This window comes from Castor canadensis, chromosome 1 (genome assembly GCF_047511655.1).
Source record: "Castor canadensis chromosome 1, mCasCan1.hap1v2, whole genome shotgun sequence".
Taxonomy (NCBI): domain Eukaryota; kingdom Metazoa; phylum Chordata; class Mammalia; order Rodentia; family Castoridae; genus Castor; species Castor canadensis.
In genome coordinates this window covers 202,907,814-202,926,547 of record NC_133386.1, presented here as the reverse complement: position 1 = coordinate 202,926,547, position 18,734 = coordinate 202,907,814, and the positions used below count along the sequence as shown (strand labels likewise).

Genomic DNA, 18,734 nt, shown 5'->3' with positions numbered 1-18,734 from the left:
AAATTCTGCTCCTCCCAAGGCCTAGCTCAGCTGCCAAATTCCCACTCCTCCACCGCTCCAGAAACCATCTTGAAGCCTCCAGTACCTCCCTACACCCACACCTATTTTCTCTCCCCTGTGTTCAGCAAATGCTGTGGGATCCAGTGGTTCAACCTAATCTAAGCAAGACTTGTCAGGACCAGGGGAACCTGGGGAAAGCCCCAAAGCCCCTTACACACACACACACACCCTTACACACACACACCCAGTACTGATGTTGGTTGAACCCCGGGGTTAGCAGGGACACAGAACAATTTAGATTTTTGAACTATGTTCCCTCTCAGGTAAGGACTTGGTCTTTCTGCCACAAAGTCAATTAGGAAGGACTGACCTGGCCTACTTCCCCAGCCCACTGTTACTTCCCCCACTCTAGCCACAGTGCTAAGCTGGCTATTTTTATTCCCCAAGGACAAAGTAGTAAGGTCAAAGCAGACCTTGAGAGATTTCCCCCAAAGCCTTTCTACAGAGGTGGTGGGGATGGTAAATCATCCACAATTTCAGCACAGCTTTGCCTTCACCAGGTCTCGACTGCAACATTTGGTCCAAGTACCTGCCCCTGGTCACTGGAGCAGCCTAGTGGTTATAGGAAGATGTTATTTTAGTGCTTCTGCAGATGGGGCTAAAAGGAAATAGGGAGGATCAAGAGTGTTACATATTCATCTCTTTCCTTGGGAAACAGCTTTATTTACAAAACAGGTCTAAAATAAGAACATGAAATGACAAGCCCTTGGGAAGTGCAGGAGAGCTGGCTCTTGCATACCCACAAATGAAGCCCAGGCATCCAGACAAAAGGCCTAAAGGAAAGCTGACTGTGTGTGAGGACCTAAAACTTGAACTCCTTGTATTTCTTGCTGCCCCCACGGCTGTCCTGGGGCTGAGCTTTCCGCTTCTTTTGCTATAGGAGAGAGAAAAGAAAAACAGGTTATTACAAGTTAAACTCCAACCCCCAAACAAGAGGGGTAACCTAACACTGACAGAGTCATGGAAAAAGCACTGAATCTGGATTCTGTTCCCACCTCCCTCTCACACTTGGACTAGCTCCTTTCCCTCCCTAGTGTCATGTCCTTAAAGAGGGCAGCCAACTGGAGAATTTCTATGGTTTCCAACATTAAGGAAGCCAGGGCAGCAGAAAATGAGTTCAGCCTCACTCTGGCCACTAGAGGGCCCAGCTCTGCTGCAAAAGGCAGAACCTACTAGGCTCTCTCTCCTGGTTCCCAGGGAGCTCTCTCTCACCTTCTGTTTGGCAGCATGCTCAGCCACCATGTCACTAAAGTCTTCCTTCTCCACTTGTGCCTGCTGCTCCCGAACATGCTCCTCATACTTTTGAGTCATGGCCATAGGGTCCAGCTCCAGCTCCTCAGGTGCCAAGGCCACTTCCACACCTTGCAGCTCAGGGGCTGGGCCCTTCCGGCTCATAACCTGGAAGAGAGATCAGAGCCTAGTATCTCCAAAGAATCTCAGAGGCACTAACTCTGACCCCTTTCCCAGCCTCCCAAAGTAGCTTCCTTCAAGCACTCACTGTGGACATGTCATAAATGTGGGTGGATCCCATCATGGCTCCCCCAACGGTGGCTGTTCTCTTCTCCGGCAACACAGTGAATAACTGAGGTGTCTCACTTCTGCAAAGGACAATGGGGTCAAGCCCCGAAAGGAACAAAAGGGTCTCCAGAAGGGAAAGCAAAAGAAACATAGGTGGCGCCTCTACCCATATCCTCAGAGAGATTTCAAGACACTTTCAGAGTTCAACCTCTAGCACTCATGGAGGCCCAGGAGACAGATTGGGCAGAGTGCTGATTCCAAGGGATTCAGTCTGGAAGGGGAAAGAGATTAAGCTAAGGGATCCCCCAAACCAAATTAGGGGTTCAGAGACCAGGAATCCCATGCACAAAGAAGGGTTAACGGTCAAATAGGCTAAAAGTTTCCTGGAGAACTTTGGTACAGAGAAGCTAGCAAGAGAACAGGATACAGCAGGTTTTACCCAGAGTGGTACCTAAAGTTCTAATGTACACAATTCACAACTGTAGCCCTTCCAAGGGTGTGAGAGCCCTCCACAATCAGTGTCACCACCTAATAAAGGATTATATTCAGAATACAGTATTACCCCAGACCGTATCTTCATCACCTCTCCTCCAGAAGAGGTGACTCCTCCACACAGCAGTCAGAGCAAGTACTCTAAAACAATTTAGATCCTGTTACTCCTTCACTCAAAACACTTCTGATTATCATTTCAATGAATCCAAGTCCTTACCATAACATAACTTAAAGGATTCACACTCTTTTCTCTTATTCAATCCCTCCTTACCCTTTTCTCTTCTGTGCCCATCATACCATTTTTGTACTTCCTAGAATATACAAAGATTGAGACTTCTGCTTCCTGACAAGGAGAGGCAGGACCCAGATTTACCCTCCTGCCTTAAGTAACCAAAAAATGGGCAAAATATATGAAACCATAGTTTTCAAGACGCTAAACATGGGGCAAGGAAGGACAGTGATTTCTGTAAGACAGGAAGCAAATGAGGTAAGCCCTCCGATTGCTCCAGCATACTGCACTGAGTGCTTTCAGGCCACAGAACAGGGGAAACTCATGTAGAGCACAGAGGGCTCCATGAGTAGAGGGAATAAAGTTGAAAGTCCAGGGAAACCAAGGCTGCCAGAGTTGGCAGGACACAGAGAACTTGAGACCTGTGGAGGATACACCTCAGGCATTTAGGGGAGTAATAAGCACATGCATACAAGGCACTACCAAGGCCAGGGAAAGAGCCACCCAGAAGATTAACAGCGTCTACTGCTCACTCAGGATGGGTAATAGTGCTAATTCCCATTAGCAAGATGGAAAAACCTCTGGATTCACAGGGCTTTGGGTAGGGTATACAGAATCTTCTGGGTTTTGCCACCTGTTGGGGAGGACTGAGCACTGTTTCAGTCCTGATAAGGAACCTAAAAGCAATCTATCTCTAATCAAAGCTGAAGATGTAGAAGAATAAAAAAAATATCCTGGGCCTAATAAAGTAAATTTCACAAAGCCTAGCAGCCAGTGAGAAATTATCAGACGTAGTTGGATATAGTAGTAGGTGCCTGTAATCCCAGCACTGGAGACTTAAAGGCCAACAAGACCCTGTCTCAAATTTTAAAAAATAATAAAGGAAAAAAGAAATTACCAGCCATGCAAAGCAAGAAAATATTACCCATAATAAGGAGAGTATCAATCAATCAAAATCAATCTGGCACAGATGTTAGAATTAATATAACTGCATTCCACATGTTCAGTAAGTTAAATAGGAGACAAAGGATATATAAAAAGGAGACCAAAATCAAATTTCTAGAGATGAAAAGTACATTGTCAGAATACAAACTGCAAAAGAAAACATTAACAAATAATGAAGTCATAGCAATAGAAACTTGAGAGAAATTTCTTTAAAAATGAACAAAGCATCAGTGAGCTGTTCCTAAAAGAGAGTTCCTAAAAGAAAGGAAAAAGAGAGGGAAACAGGAGAAACAATGGTCCATTCTTTCCCAAAATTAATAAAAACTGTAAATCCACAGATTCAAGAAAACCACACCAAGGCACATCATACTTAAATTGTTCAGAATCGGAGATGAAGAGAAAATCTGAAAAGCAGTCAGAGAAAAATGACATGGCACATAAAAAAGTACAAAAGTAAGAGTGACAGCCAATTTCTCATCAGAAACAATTCACTCAGAAACCATTCTCATAAGAAAGAAAACACTGAAGCAACATCTCCAGTACTGAAAGGAAAAAAAAACACACTGTCTAGAATCTTGTATGTCACAAAAATCTTTCAAAAACAAACGTCAAATAAAACGTTTTAAGACAGATAGAGAAAGAATTCATAACCAGCAGAACTATACAAAAAATGTTAAAGGAAGCCCTTCAGAAATGATGCCAGATAGAAACCTGGATAGACACAAAGAAATGAAAGAACACTGAAAATGGTAACTGCGGGAGTCTGTATATGATTCTTACTTAAATCTCTCTAAAAGATAATTGGCTACTTAAAAAAAATATATTAGAAGGTAACACACATGTACCGGAAAGCAATGCAAGTCAACTCCCTGTATAGCTATCCTTATCTCAACTAGCAAAATCCCTTGGTCCTTCCTATTATTGTTTATACTCTCTCTTCAACAAAATTAGAGATAAGGGCAAAATAGTTTCTACCTGGTAGCGAGGGGGTTGGGGGGAGAGGGAGGGGATGGGGGGAAGGGGAGAGAAATGACCCAAACATTGTATGCACATATGAATAAAAGAAAAAGTTTTAAAAATTTTAAAAAATTAACCATATAGTGTGGGATTTAGAACCTACATAAAAGTAAAATATATGACCATGACAGTGTTAAGGACAGGAGGAGAAGATGAGGTACAGCTCTTAATGCTACTGGAAGTGGCACAGCATCACTTGAAGGTAGATCATGATAAAGATAGATACTATAAACCCTAAAGTAACCACTAAAATAACAAATCAAAGACTTACAGTTAATAAGCCAATAAAGGAGATACAGTAAAAATCATGTAAGAATGTTCAAATAATCAAAATAAAGCAGTAGGAAAATACAAAAACAAGATGGGGGGGAGAGTACACAATGAACAAAGAGGTCAATAAAGGGGTGAATTCATGAAGACTTTAACAATCGTCTATGCACCTAAAAAAGAGCTGCAAAAGCTATGATGACTATGCGAAGCCTGTCTTGGGGCCTTTGTATTTACTCACATGTATGTGACTTCTGGCTTCAGATCATCCTGTGGCTGGCTCTTCCTAACATTCAGGTCTAGTTCAAACACCACCTCCTCAACAAGGCCTTCCAAGGGCCTCTCCATCACCCATATCCCTCCATATTCCACTTCAGTTTCCTCTGCTTCACCATCCTTACCTAGTCTTGAAATTATCTTGTTCTGATTTACTGTTTATCTCAACTGTCTTTCACTGCTGACTTCCCACTGGCACAGAGATGGCATTTAATAATTGTTAAGAAAGGAAAAAATTAAGGGGAAGCTGAGAATGTAGGTCAATGGAAGATCACATGGCTGGCATGCCCAAGGCCTGGACTCTATCCCCAGCATTGCCGATTTAAAACAAAAAAGTTTCCAGAAAGGTAAAAAAAAAAAAGAATAAAAGCCAGGTGTGAACCTAGAGGCCAAAGGGAAATGAAAGCAGGCCTGCCTAGTTCCCTCACCCATCCATGGCCTCCTCAATCTTCTTCTTCCTCAGCTCAATGAGTTCAGGGGTCTCCATTCCAGCTGGCACTGATGAGAATCCTCCAGGAGTGATGAGGCCACTGTGAAAAAAAGGGGAAAGAGGAATAAGCTCTGTGGTAAAGTGAAGGCCCCCCACAGACTACTTCTGGTAGGCACACTCCTTCTCCCCACCTGTCTGCGGGTGTAATAAAGCCTGTCTCATCTGGTTTGTCTTCATCACTTTCCTCCTCTTCCTCTTCTTCTGAGGATTCTTCATCAGATGGCTCCAGTTCCCCCCAAGGGGTCCGATCAATCTCTTCTTCTTCAGTCTTAGTCTGAAAGAGATTACTCATTCATTCAACAAATATTTACTAAGTACCTATTATATGCCAAATTGTTGTAAACCAAAGGATAGAATAACAGACAACAATCTCTACCTATATAGAGCTTATACTCTAGAGTGAAGCTGCATTACATTCAGGAAAACATACACACTCTTTCAGGCGGAAACTTCAGAACACTTAGCTCCCTAAATAATGAAACTATAGACTAACTATCTCTAACCATGATAGTAACACCAAGCCCATCAAACCACGGCTCATACCTGAAATTCAGCAGCATTGGTTCCAAACACATCTCCATACAGTGGCTTTCCGGTCTCATCCACTGGGGGCTTACCCCACCCACCAGCATGGTACCCAAAGGAACAGCTCTGCAATAAAGAAAGCATCAATCAGTTCCACTGCTCAGCTCTGGAACAGGAAGCCCTAGAGAAAAGTCCTGCTCCAAAGTACAGAACTCAAACTTGGAAACTCTGGAAATTATGATTGCAGAACAGAACTAAATGTTAACAAAGCATTTGAAAGCCAAAAAAAAAAAAAAAAAAGCACCAAAACTCTGGAGGCAACAAGATAGAGGGGACAGGAAGCAGAGTGTGCTAATGCTAATAACTTCATCCTTCTGTGTTGCCGGAAACCAAAACAAGGACTTTAAAAGCCAGAACTCCAGCTTCCTCCTGATTTTTCCTAACTTAGGAAAGCTACCTGGTTAACATCTATCTCAAAAAGAAACTCTTACATGAAGTTTAACACTATCACTTTTCTTTACTATAATGACTCTGCTGTCTGTTAATACTTTTTAATGCTTATTTTAAAATAATAAATCTTATGCCATTCTTACAATAAAAATTTTTTGTCTATATATTATCGGTTATCTAAAAACACACCAAATGTTATTAAATTGGTTAAGCTGTGAAATTGTGGATGATCTATTTTCATCTTTGTACTTATCAATCTTTGAGTGTTTTTCGTTTGTTTGGTTTTTGTCTTTTTTTTTCTTGTTGTTGTTTTGTTTTTGTTTTGATGCTAGGGAATGAACCCAGGGCCTCTTGTTTTTGGTGGCTTTCGTTTGTTTGGCCATACTGGGGCTCGAGAACTCACAACTTGCGCTCACTAGGCCAGTCTCTACTGTACTTGCCAATTTTAACTAAACCTGACCATGTCAAGTTTTTTAAAAACAAAAAATACTACTTTTTTTCCCCCTAAATCTGGGTAGAATTAAAAGGGGGAAAAAGAAATCAATCTTTTAGTTAAAGCATAGGAAGTAAGTATAATACTCACCTCAGGAATGGGTGAGTTCAGTCCAGGGATTTTCAGGTTGGGGTAGGACGGAGGTGGTCCATATCGCTGCATGGCAATCAGCCATGGGGGAGGGACCTTGTGGGCATTCTGCAATAAAAAGAGAATAGGATACCATCCATCTAACCCTCTCCTGTCACTCCCTTCTGCCCAAATTCCCACCCTCTTCCAATCTTCCCCAGTCAGCTAACCAACACTCACTGGGCCTACTGGCATCCCTAAGGAAATCCTCAACTCATCAGACAAATCTCCTGGTTTCTTCTCTTTTAGTCGTGTTTCAAACTCCTTCCCCTACGGAAAAAAACAGTATGCTGTACTGGGAACACCAAACACATACTGAGAACTCAATGGCATGAGGACATGTGAACAGAGATGAGAAGTCCTAACACATATCACATACAAAATCCCACAAGGACTGCCTGGCTAGAGTAGAGGAAGGAATAAGGCCAGATTCTGTGCTGCCATTAACCCATTATGAGAACAGGCTGACTTCACAACCTAGGTTCTCACCTGTGAAAAGAGGACATTGGACAGGATGATTGCCAAGATCCTTCCATCTCAAACAGCCCATATCATAGTTATATTTCAAGGATCATAAAATTTTTCTCCCACTCAGGTGTTTCTGAAAAACACCTGCCACTTTGCTACTTTGTCCCTAAACCACCCACCGCAAACTATTTCTACTTCAATGAAATGGTCTGTCTCTCCACTAAAACAGAACCTCATTTTAAAATTTCAAACTCTATCTCACCCAGGGGTAGTGAATGGGGAAGTTCTAAAGCTGGAGACCAATGTACCAGTTTTGAAAGCCCCTAACCAAGAGTTACACGGTCATGACCCCAAGACTCAGCCTTGCCTCTCCCAGCCACATCCCAAACCTCATAGTATAGGTCCCCATGGATGGTCAGCTTTGGCTTGGTCTGCCACTTGAAGAAAGCATCATGCAGTTTCTGGTAGTCAATGTCAATCTTTCCCATCTTGGGCCGAACCTTCTCTCGCATTTTTGACTTCATGGTCTTCTGTTCTTCCTGTGGAAAATGGGAGATACTAGTTAACAGGTATTTACCCACTTCAAGTCTTACTAGAGGATCTGGCTCCAGTCTCCCAAGAGATCAAGGGAAATCTCATTTATCTCACTCTGAAAGTTATTAAAATCCATTCTGCTCAAATCCCTCAAAATAACATAATGCAATGTTGCTGGGGGTGGAACTCAGCATTCAGAGGCCCTGAGCTCAACTCCAGCACCAGAAAAATAAAACTACATAATTCATGCTGAACCAACAGATAGCATATGAAATCTGTATGTCAATAACCACTTTTGAGCCATCTGATCAAGAGATGATCTCAGTCTCCTCTGGAGAGGACTGGGTGACCAGAAGCTAGCTGGAAGGCAGTTTTCACTGGGTACTTTTCTACTTCCTGAATTTTGCACCACAGGCAACTAATACTTGTTCAAAGTATTTATTTTAATTTGGTGGGACTGGGGTTTGAACTCAGGGCTTTATGCTTGGAAAGCTGGTGCTCTTGAGTCACACCTCCAGCCCTGTCCAAAGTATTTTAATTAAACCCTTTAAACTTAAGAAGTTAGACAACTTCCATAAGTCTCCAGCCACAAGTGCATTAGGGAAAGGAGTCCCAAGGTAAGCTGGCCAAGTGACAATGGAGGGGAGAGAGGAGGAGGAAAGCGGCTGCTCAGGACCAGCAGCCTCAGCATGAGGCAAAAGACCCTCTGAACAGACATCAGGTCTCCTGTGTTCTTCTCCTCCTGCTTCCTGCCAGGTGTCCTATATGGTGCTGAACTGGAGAGAAGTATTAGACTAGTAACAAGTAGAAGGGGTATGGAGAAAGTAATCTCAGTTTTGAAGCATGCTGTTATGAAGGGCATGGGTGTCTGAAGTCAGGTCTGCACCCCAGCCAGGCCTCACCTTCTCCTGGAGGGCTTCCCGCATCTCCTGGATGCCTGTACGTTTTATGAAGTCTGGCAGCTCAAAGGGGGGCTTCTCAATGCCCCGTTTGCCCTGTAGGTACTTGCGTTTAAAACACCAGTGGCGTGGCACAGGCACAGAGTTCCGGGTGGCCTTGAGGTGAACCAAGAGCTTAGGGTCCTGAGCTGTCACATCATGCATCTCCACAACATCGGGCCGAGCCACCAGCTGAAAAACACAGTTTACATGTCTTTAAAAAGGCCTATGTCTCAGAGCTAAAGCTCTGCTTTCTCTCCCTCAAAGGACCCATAACCAAGTCATGCAAGCCTCATCCAAAACCTTCCTCGCAGAATTTCCAAAGCAAATCCCCCCTACCCCACCACCCCCGCCACTGAGGACATTCCTATGGCCTCCCAGCCAGGCTCCAGAGCCTGCTGGGTCACCTCAGGTCTCACCTGCTTGAGTTCGGCCACAGTAAAGCGGTTCATTCGACGCAGCTTCTTCTTGGACAGCTTAGGGGCCTCTGGCTTCTTTTCCTAGGGCAATATGATAACCTCTTCTGAGCAGGACTCAGATGAGAATCAAACTGCCTGGCCCACCCTAAAACTTAAGCCATAAAAGTCCTGCAAGGCTCCACCTCTGCCCAGCATCCATTTCCTGTCGTGAGGAGGTAGGCCTGACCTGTTCATCATCACTGCTATCATCATCGCTGTCCTTGTGCTCCTCCTCAAAGCCCTTCTTCTTGGGGACTGCAGAGTTCTCCATCTTGTCGAGTTTCTCTGGCTCCTTCTCTTTCTCCTTCTTCACATCATCGGTGAGCTAAGGAGACACACCACATGGACACTCCAGTGCTCTGAGCCCCCACCCCAATCCTGATGTTAAGTTGAAACATAGCCCTGACTCTCAGCCCATCCCACTGCTCCCTGTTGAGCTTGGCCCCCTTAGAGCATGCCAATCCTTCTACCTTGAAAGCCTCAAAAATCCTCTTGAAGAAGATGAAGTTGGGCTCATAGATTTCGGGTTCTTCAGTCACATACTCAATCTCGACATCAGCAGCAGGAGACTCAGAGCTTCGGGACCGGGCCAAGTCTTTCTCTCGGTCCCCGGAGCTCTCTGAGGAAGCTGCTCGAACCCTCTGGGGCTTTTTCTTCTTCTTTCGGTTCCTACGCTTCCGGTTTTTCTGTCAAGACAAGGAAAACCACCTGGATCAGAGCATCTACACCCCTAGCAACATTTCAGTACTGGGGCCTCCCCCAAGAGGCAGCCTTGTGCCAGGTGCCGGTGGCTCACACCTGCAATCCTAGTGACTCAGGAGGCAGAAATCAGGAGGATGGAAGTTCAAAGCCAGCCCAGGCAAATAGTTCACAAGACCCTATCTCAAAACAACTCACCACAAAAAAAAAAAAAAAAAATGGGGGACTGGTAGAGTAGCTCAAGATGTAGGCCCTAAGTTCAAGCCCCAGTACCACAAAAAAAAAAAAAAGAGGCAGCCTTGTGCAACAATCTCATGAAATGTCTAGGAAGAGGACTTGGAGAGTGACTCCAAAGTTTTGCTTCTCTCAAGCTGTGTGCCTTTGGTTAACTGACTGCACCTCTCAGAACATCAGCTTTTTCAGCTACAAAATGCACAGTACTCAAACTTAAACAGATTTACAGCAATTAAGTAAAAAAGACCTTGCAAGATACTTAGGACAGAAATTGGCACAAAATAGCAGCTACTTACTGAACACTTACAATTAGAGTCGCTTTAGTTCTGTCTTTATAGACTAACTCCATCACATACCTCTTTTTTGGATATGGACACTGTATCCTCTTCAGTCTCTGATGCTGACTGACCCAGGGATGAGCGAGCATCTGTTTCCATTTCTTCTTCCTCTGTCAAGGAAGAAGGTGGCAATAAGTCTCCCCATAGTACCTCTGCCCTGCTCACAGTAAGTTCACAGTAACTTCTCTTTGCCAAGAGCCAGCTGCTCTATAAACCCTTCTCAAAGAAGGGATAAAAGAGTGAGGATGCAGTCTCACCCTTTCCAGTTTTAGGGCTGCAATTTCAGGACACACCAACACTCACCCTGCTGAGAGTTCATCTCCTCCTGACGGCTCTCCTTCAGCTGCAGAATCTTCTCCAAAGCCTGGGGGATCTTGGGGCCCACAGAGGGATCATCCATCTGCCAGAAACAAGCCAGTCAAAAGGGCTGAATCACAGCACCCTTTCTAACCTGACTTCCACGTCTTATACTAAAAAGGTTGCCCACCATGTTATATAGAGGAGCAGACACTGGGCAACATCAACTAGATTCAATGAGACCACACATCCCCCCGAGGTAACCCCAGAATCTGCCCTGGAAATATCTCCCAGATCCCTCTATGCCACCCTACACACACCTTAACTAAGTATGGCTTCCCACAATTTAAACCTCTCCCCCCCAATCTTCTCACAGACAACCTCTAAAATCCTGAAATAGTCCCCTTCCAAGTCACCATTCTCCTGTCCCTAGGAAGAAATCATCAGTCTCTGCCTGGTCATGTAGCTCAGTGGTAGAATGCTTGTCTGGCATCAATGAGGCCCCAGGTTCCATACCTACCACCACAAAAGAGAATGAAAGCATTAGTCTCACCTCTCTGTTCTCATCTCCAGGGGGTGGAGGGGGACCTCGAGGCCGGGGAACAGGTGCCCCCATGGGTAGAACAGTGGGTGCTGGGCCCACTGGGCCTACTGGAGCAGCTACTGCAAGAAGGAAGAAGTCTAATGTCAGAAACTACAAAACAAAACAAAAAATTATCTCTTCCCTCCCCAAAAAATAATTAACTCCCTTGCTAAAATTCAGGATGATAGTTACCCTTTAGGGTAGGGAGTGATGAGAATGGAGCCTGGATGTGCTTTTGGGGTGCTGGGGATGTCTTGAGTTCTTGGTTCAGATGCTGGGTGTATTTATTCAGTTTGTGAAAAAATATTGAACTGCCTATTTATTGTATGTGTACTTTGTTTTTTTGGCCTGCACTGGCCTTGAACCATGATTGTACACTTTTTAAAATGTGATATATACAGTTTCCCTTGGTATCCACAGGAAATTTGTTTTAGGACCCCAGGCAAACACCAAAATCCAAGAATGCTCAAGTTCCTTATATAAAACAGCATAGTGTTTTCATACAATCTATGCACATATTTACATATACTTCAAATCATCTTTAGAATTTATAACATCTAATATAATGCAAATAGTTGTTACACTACAGTGTTTAGGAAATAATGAAAGGAAAAAGTCATATCCATGTTCAGTACAGATGCAAGGTTTTAAAAATATTTTCAATCTGTAATTAGTAAATGTTTGGATGCAGAAGCAGAAGATACAGAGTCTATTGTACTTAAAAGTTGCTAAGGTGCTAGCGGTGTAGCTGACTAGTAAAGCACATGCTAAGCAGGCTCAAGGCCCCACATTCATTCCAACCCCCCCCTTATTTTTCTTTTTGGCAGTACTGGGGTTTGAACTCAGAGCCTACACCTTGAGCCCCTCTGCCAGCCCGTTTTTGGGTTTTTTTCGAGATAGGGTCTTGTGAACTATTTGCCAGGACTGGCTTCGAACCACCATCTCTGCCTCCTGAGTAGGTAGGATTACAGGCATGAGCCACCAGCAGCTGGCCCCAATTATTTTTTAAAATCATTTTCCTTGCTCTTCCCTTCTCCAGGATGTTACCTCGAGGACCCAGAGGAGTGCGGACACCAATCTGACCCATATCTTGTGGGGGCCGAGGAACTGGGGTACCCATCTTGGCAATCTCCTGCTGTCGCTCCTGCTCCAGTAACACAGCTGCCTACAGGAGGAAAGTAGAGACACAGCTCAAAAATGTGTTTGGCAAGCAGACCCTGGCAAATGCACTCTTTCAGCTGGTAACAGACCAGAGGAAAATAATCAGTAACCACCACGGTTCTGACATCCCCTCCATTCCACTTTCAGGATACTCATCGAAACAGAGGAGACTTCTCATTACAACAAAAAATATCTAGAAAGATCACCAAGGAAAACCCCAAGAAGTTTCTGGTTTCTAGAAGTGTTCAAACCCTAGTACCGGGCTGGAGGCGTGGTTCAAGTGGTAGAGCACCTACCTAACAAGCAGAAGACCCCGAGTTCAAACCCTAATAAAAAAAAATTTTGTTTAAAAAAGAAAAAACAGTACCGACAAAGGATTAAGCTATTTAGAAAGAACTATGTATTGTTTTCTTATGGTTAACCCTTACAATTTGCACAATCTGGGCAAACCAATACTTTATACACATTTCCATACCAGTTGCTTTTAATGCTTATTTACTAACACTCCTGAGTAACCCATTAAGAACTGATTCAGTGCACTACAGGGCACAGTATCTTCTGTATCATTCTCAAACTTATACTCATAGTATTTAATCCAAATCCTATATAAATGATTAAATAGCTCAGAGTCTTCTCCAAGGTATCTAAAATGTACCTAAGACTAGTAGGAGTCAGCAAACACTTTCTGCAGTGGCCACAAAGTAAATATTTTGGGTTCTATGAGTTATTATACGGAATCTACTATATATTCCTACTCTGAGGTGTTTTCTAATCATAATCCTTTAAAACCGTAAAAATCATTTTTAGCTCAAAAGTCACACAAAGCAGATCACAGGTTTTATGTGACTTGCTAACCCCTAGACTGTGGGAAAAATGGAATTCTTTGGGAGATACTGGAACTTAGTTAGAGATGAAGTGGCCTTCAAGGAAAACTTGAATGACCCCTCTTGTTTTGGAGGCTAAGCACTTTTAAGTGACATCCTATGGACTGGACCATGAGGTCAAAGGTCAGGGAGAGGGCATTACCCGCTTTTGCTGCTCCAAGAGCTCATGTTCCTTCAATGAATGATCTCCCTGCTTAAAAAAGAAAACAAGCTCATACCAGCACCAATACGCCCCAGGCCAATTTGCCACAACTCTTGCTTCCTACGGTCCTCTTCCAGGCTAGGACCTATTTTCTAGTCTTTAGTGGAGAAGTTCCAGAAAACTTTGGCCCCAGTATCCAGCTTTCTGAGGCTCCACTCCCCCTTCAGAGACCTAATGAGGCCCAGGCACAAGTTTCCATGGGCCCTACCTGTTTGGCACGCTCCTCTTGCTGCATCAGCAAAGCTGCCTGCTGCTGGGCCAGCTTCAGCCGCTCTTCCTCTGACAGTGCCACAGGTTCACCCACGCGGAGAGGAGGTGGAGGTCCCAAATTTGGTGGATGAGTCATAGGGAAGCCAAGGCCAAGGCCTGGTGGAGGTGGTGGGGGTGGTGGAGGAGGTTGCAGAGGGGGAAGTCCCATGGGTGGTGGTGGCATGGGAATCCCAGAGAGCTGTGAAGAAAATATGACCATAAAGTAGAAAGCATTTATCTAGTCATTCTGTAAATATTTACTGGGGACCTAGCAAATGAGCCAGATGCTGGGATTCAAAGCCAAATGATACTTGACTCCATTAAGAAAATGACCCATAGCAACATCAAGAGAAGAGAATGTTAACTTAGGGACACCAAAAAGCTACTGACTCTCTCCCACAAAAATATCATGAACAAAGGTTTTGCATTCAATTTCAGGAAGCTCAGTGACACCTCTAAAAACCATGCAGGAATTCCTCACCCCACTCACAAATCAATGGATCCCAGGTAAGAATCACTGCTTTGAAGAATGATAATCAAATCTTAGATCAGAAGTGACATGGAACCTGAGAGGCCATTAATAAATATAAACCAGTGGGCCAGGGCATTGCAAACCCCAGTGGCTTACTAAATGAAGGAGATACATAATCAAATCAGGGAGTTATCCCACAGTGTCTTACTGACTAACATGGAAGCTATGTCTGGGGCCGGGGGCGGGGGGGTAGCAAAGAAGCAATTACATCCAGCTGGGGGAGGATCAAGTCAAGCTTCCAAGTATGTAAGTTGAATCTTCAATAACAAGTACAGTTTGAAAGAGCAGGCATTGAGGAAAGAGTCAGGTACTCCACCAAAGGAGAAATGAAGAGCTTCCAATCCTGTCATCACAGGACCTCCCTACCCCAACGGCTAGTTGCAACACCAATACAATGGATGTGAGAGGAAGGGCTATCCTGATCAGAAAGGATCCTATGAAATAGAACAAGCTCCTTACCTGGGCTGACATGGGAGGGGGAGCGGCTTTGTCCCCATCCTCTCCTCTCAAAACTGGCCGATTCAGAACGATGCCAGTCTGCAAAAAAGAAAGGAAAGCTCTTGGTCAGTCTAAGAGGAGCTGTTCTACTAAAGGATGTTCTGTCCCATTCAGTCACAAAATTTACCCAGAGTCTGTCTACCAGAGCTTGGGCTGGGCCCTGAAGAGAACCAATATGGGCAGAAGCAATTACAACAAAGCAGGCAAAAGCAAGAACAGACAAAAAGATCAACCCCACGTTTGCTATGCCGAAATTCATAAAGAATGAAGGTCCTGCTACCAGAGATCTTGAAAGTCTCCAGAAGAAGCTCCACCTATCCATAGTCTCCGCCGCCATCACTCACCTGGCGGGTGTAGGTCTGCAGCCGCTCCACCAGCTCCTCACGACTCCCTGCGGACAAAGCACAGGTTCAACGGGGGGACAAGGGAGGCCTGGACAGGTCTACCAGGCCAGGTCAAGCCCCAGAGGCCCGACTCCGTCTCCCCGCCCCCCGAGTCTCCCAGGTAACCAGACTCTGCTTCTCCGCTGGCCTATGCAGCCTCCTCTTGATAGCCTATGCTCCTCACCCTGGATTGGAGCTCCGATCTCTGCCAACTTGGCCTGAAGCTCTTGGGCAGCCCAGGCGCCATAGTGGCCTGGAGGCGGCGGCGGTGGCAGCTGCAATTCTCCTTTCGGAGGTTCTGGATGCTCGGCCGCCATCTTAGCCACAAGATCGCGCGCGACCAACCCGGAAGCTCGGACTATCCTCTAGGCCTACCTCCCGGAACTTCCGGCAGCGCCGTACGCCACGCCCTCTCCGTAATTGGAAGGCAACTCAGGTTGAATCCCACCCCCGGCCGTCCGCCGGGGGACGTGATTCGCCACCGACGCGCCGTGGGCGGCCTAGTCGTGAAGCCTTCTGGGAGTTGTAGGACGTGGGTCTCAGTGGGTGGACGGCGGGCGAGATGGCGGGGTTAGTCTGCCCTGCCTGGAGGGAGTATTTCCTACGTTCCCACCTGGCGGCGCGCAAAATCAGTGGTCCGGCGCAACACCCTGGTTAGGCGTGAGAGGCCTGACGTTTAAGTCCCCAGGCACTATCCCCTGGGGCCGCGTTTTGCGGGAGCCAAGCGAGAGGTTGGAAGCGAGGCCTCTGATAAAACAGTGTCTGATTGTCTGCCTGCCCACCCCCGGTCCAGGCACGAATGAATGGGCTGAAAGGGGATCGGAGCCGGGAAAGGGACGGGCCCGCCGGGCTGAGCTCCAGCTGCTGACCTGGGGGAAGGGCAACACTAAAGCCCCTTTTTCCACCTTCCAGGCTGGCTCAAATGTCCTCTCTGCTTTCTCCCCTTTTCCTTTCCTTTCTTGGAGTTCCCATAATACAAATTTACACCGTTCGTCTTCACGACAGGCCAGCCAGGCTGGCTTCCAACTCGCGATTCTCCTGCCTCAATCTTTTAAGTGTTGGGATTACAGCTTGTGCCACCAAGTACGGCTTTGTTTTGTTTGTTTGTTTGGCAGTACTGAAATTTGAACTCAGGGCCTTGTGCTTGCTAGGCAGGCACTCGACCACTTGAACCACTCCCAGTACACGGCTTTGGTTTGTTTTTTTTTTTTTTAATTGGTGGAACTGGAGTTTGAACTCAGGGCTTCGCACTTACAAAGCAGGTGCTGTACCACTTGAGCCACACCTCAAGTCCCATGTCCGTCTCCCGCCCCCCCGCCCCCCTCCCCGCTTTGTTTTTAAGTCATTCAAAAAAAGGGCTTACAGAGTGGCTCAAGGTGTAGGCCCAGAGTTCAAGCCCAGTATCACAAAAAAAAAAAAAAGAACAACGGCGTCTAATAAATATTACTGAAAAAAAAATTCTTCTGGCAATAGGATTTCAATCTTTGTTTTAGTCTCAAAAGTAAACTCAGAACCTTGCCTGGCAGTGCCAGAGGTGGGGATCTGCACACAGGTGACCCTTGCCTGCCCAGCTTCCACCTGCCTCCATCCATTCAGTTTCCCATTTACACTACTACCTCTGCCTTCTCAATGACAACCTGTGTTTGTGTATGCACACATTAAGTTAGGGAGGGGGAAACACATGGCATGATCTCATTTTCCCCCCTACACACACACACACACACACACACACACACACACACACACACACACACACTTCACACCTTTTCTCTGCCAATCTTCATTTCACCAGCAGCCCCCAGTGAAGAAGTAACTGGGAGTAGGGGAAAAAAATAATAGGGCAGGTGATGCAGGGAAGGTGAGGTTTGAGAGAAAGGAAAAGACTGAGCCAGGAAAGGCTCCAGCCTAGGCAGATCTGGGAATCTCTCTTCACTCCTACCCAAACCTTAAACTTTCCCCCTTTTCATCACCTTCACTACCCCAGGCTTCTGCTGCTACTCCCAAAAGGGGAAGCCAAAGCCAGAAAGGACAGCACAGAGGAAAGGACACTGATGGCCTTCCCTTCAGCATGTCAGCCCTCTCAGGCAGAACCATTCATAGCCCTTTTCTGCTCCCTGTAACTGGAGAGCCCAGAGCAGGTCATCTGAGGCTGGAGGCCCAAGTGTGCTGGGGGGAAGGGGGAGGGGTGAGGTCTCTAAAGCAAGATAAACTGAAAGGTGATGGGTGAGAAGTTTATGCAGCTAGGGCCAGAAAGGGACACACCAAGTGGGGCCTGGTTTATCAGTCCTGGGATGCAGACAGAGTAACTCCCCCACCCCCAAGAGGGAAGAATGAGAGGCAGAGAAGCTGACATGCCCAAGGGGCCAAATTGGGGCATAAGGAGTTCTCTTGACTCACAGTCTCCATTCCCTTCTCTCTTTTTTTTTTTTTTTTGGTGGCACTGGGGTTTGAACTCAGGATCTCACACTTGCTAGGCAGGTGCTCTACTACTTGAGCCACTCCACCAGCCCCATTTTTGTGATGGATATTTTGAGATAGGGTCTGGAGAACTATTTGCCTGGGGCAGGTTTGAACTGAGAGCCTCCTGATCTCTGCCTACTGAGTAGCTAGGATTACAGGCATGAGCCACTGGCACCGGGCTCCCTTCTCTTTCTTAACAAGGGTTCTTCCATGCCACCCACCTGGCCTGTGTGAGCCTACAAGGGAGTATCCAGCCCCTCCCAGTCCCAACTTTGAGTGGCTGCCCCAGCTCCACATCCTAGCTTTACCTAGCCCAGAGCAAAGAGGGAAACGGGCCCATGCCAGGCACAGAACCGAATGTGCAGCTGTTGATCCCTGACATGGCTCATGCCCAGATTCCAGGGGTAGGAGCTAAGGACTAAGACAGGAGTGCACCAGGAGCCTTCCAACGTAAAGCATCACCAGGAACAGCTGTCCATTTCAGAGCTGGAAGCAACAAGGCTTAGGAGTTGCTGGGACATAATAGCAGAACCACAACTGAACTGGGGTTCTCTGGTTCCTGGTGCGAGGTGCCCGGGCAGTCTGACCAAAGCGCTGGTCAGGGGTAAGCTATTTAGTGTCCTGGTGAAGTGTGAATGAGCAGCTGGGAGCTGCCTCAGGAGCTGGAGACAGGCTGAAACAGAAGGGAGAAGGCAGGGACCAAACAGGGCTGGAATGGTCTCTGGTAGAGGTGGGAAGAGGATGAAGGAGAGATGGAGCATACCTGGTACCTACGTCTTTACCCGAATCCCCAAAAAGCCTCCACCAGCGCAAAGATGTCCTTCGGGCCCAAGAATGCCCAGTAATGCTAGAGCATCTTCTCAGCCTCAGTTTCCCCATTTGTGAGAGAAAGGAGCTGGCCACATCTGTGTTCAGCTTTTCAAGG

At 46.0% G+C, this 18,734-nt stretch overlaps 1 protein-coding gene across 5 annotated transcripts; it reads right to left on the bottom strand.

Annotated features, from left to right (window-relative positions):
• Window positions 1-702: 702 nt before the first annotated feature.
• Window positions 703-18,716, bottom strand: Sf3b2 (splicing factor 3b subunit 2). Of its 5 annotated transcripts, none has more exons than XM_074049422.1 (22): window positions 18,573-18,716; window positions 15,311-15,357; window positions 14,928-15,005; window positions 13,896-14,135; window positions 13,628-13,678; window positions 12,488-12,605; window positions 11,411-11,520; window positions 10,864-10,960; window positions 10,579-10,670; window positions 9,760-9,975; window positions 9,477-9,614; window positions 9,251-9,331; window positions 8,796-9,023; window positions 7,749-7,898; window positions 7,072-7,161; window positions 6,853-6,960; window positions 5,838-5,945; window positions 5,426-5,568; window positions 5,233-5,334; window positions 1,559-1,658; window positions 1,273-1,458; window positions 703-934 (listed from the first exon to the last, which is right to left on the bottom strand). In XM_074049422.1, exons 3-22 carry the CDS (start codon window positions 14,937-14,939, stop codon window positions 863-865), a joined length of 2,442 nt encoding a protein of 813 aa, XP_073905523.1. In that variant the 5' UTR covers window positions 14,940-15,005; window positions 15,311-15,357; window positions 18,573-18,716; the 3' UTR covers window positions 703-862. The 5 variants fall into 5 exon arrangements, with proteins under 5 accessions (XP_073905523.1, XP_020020452.2, XP_073905505.1 ...); XM_020164863.2 differs by lacking the exon at window positions 18,573-18,716 and adding an exon at window positions 15,534-15,702; XM_074049404.1 differs by lacking the exon at window positions 18,573-18,716 and adding an exon at window positions 15,534-15,702 and having other exon boundaries at window positions 11,411-11,517.
• Between the last annotated feature and the right edge of the window lie 18 nt (window positions 18,717-18,734).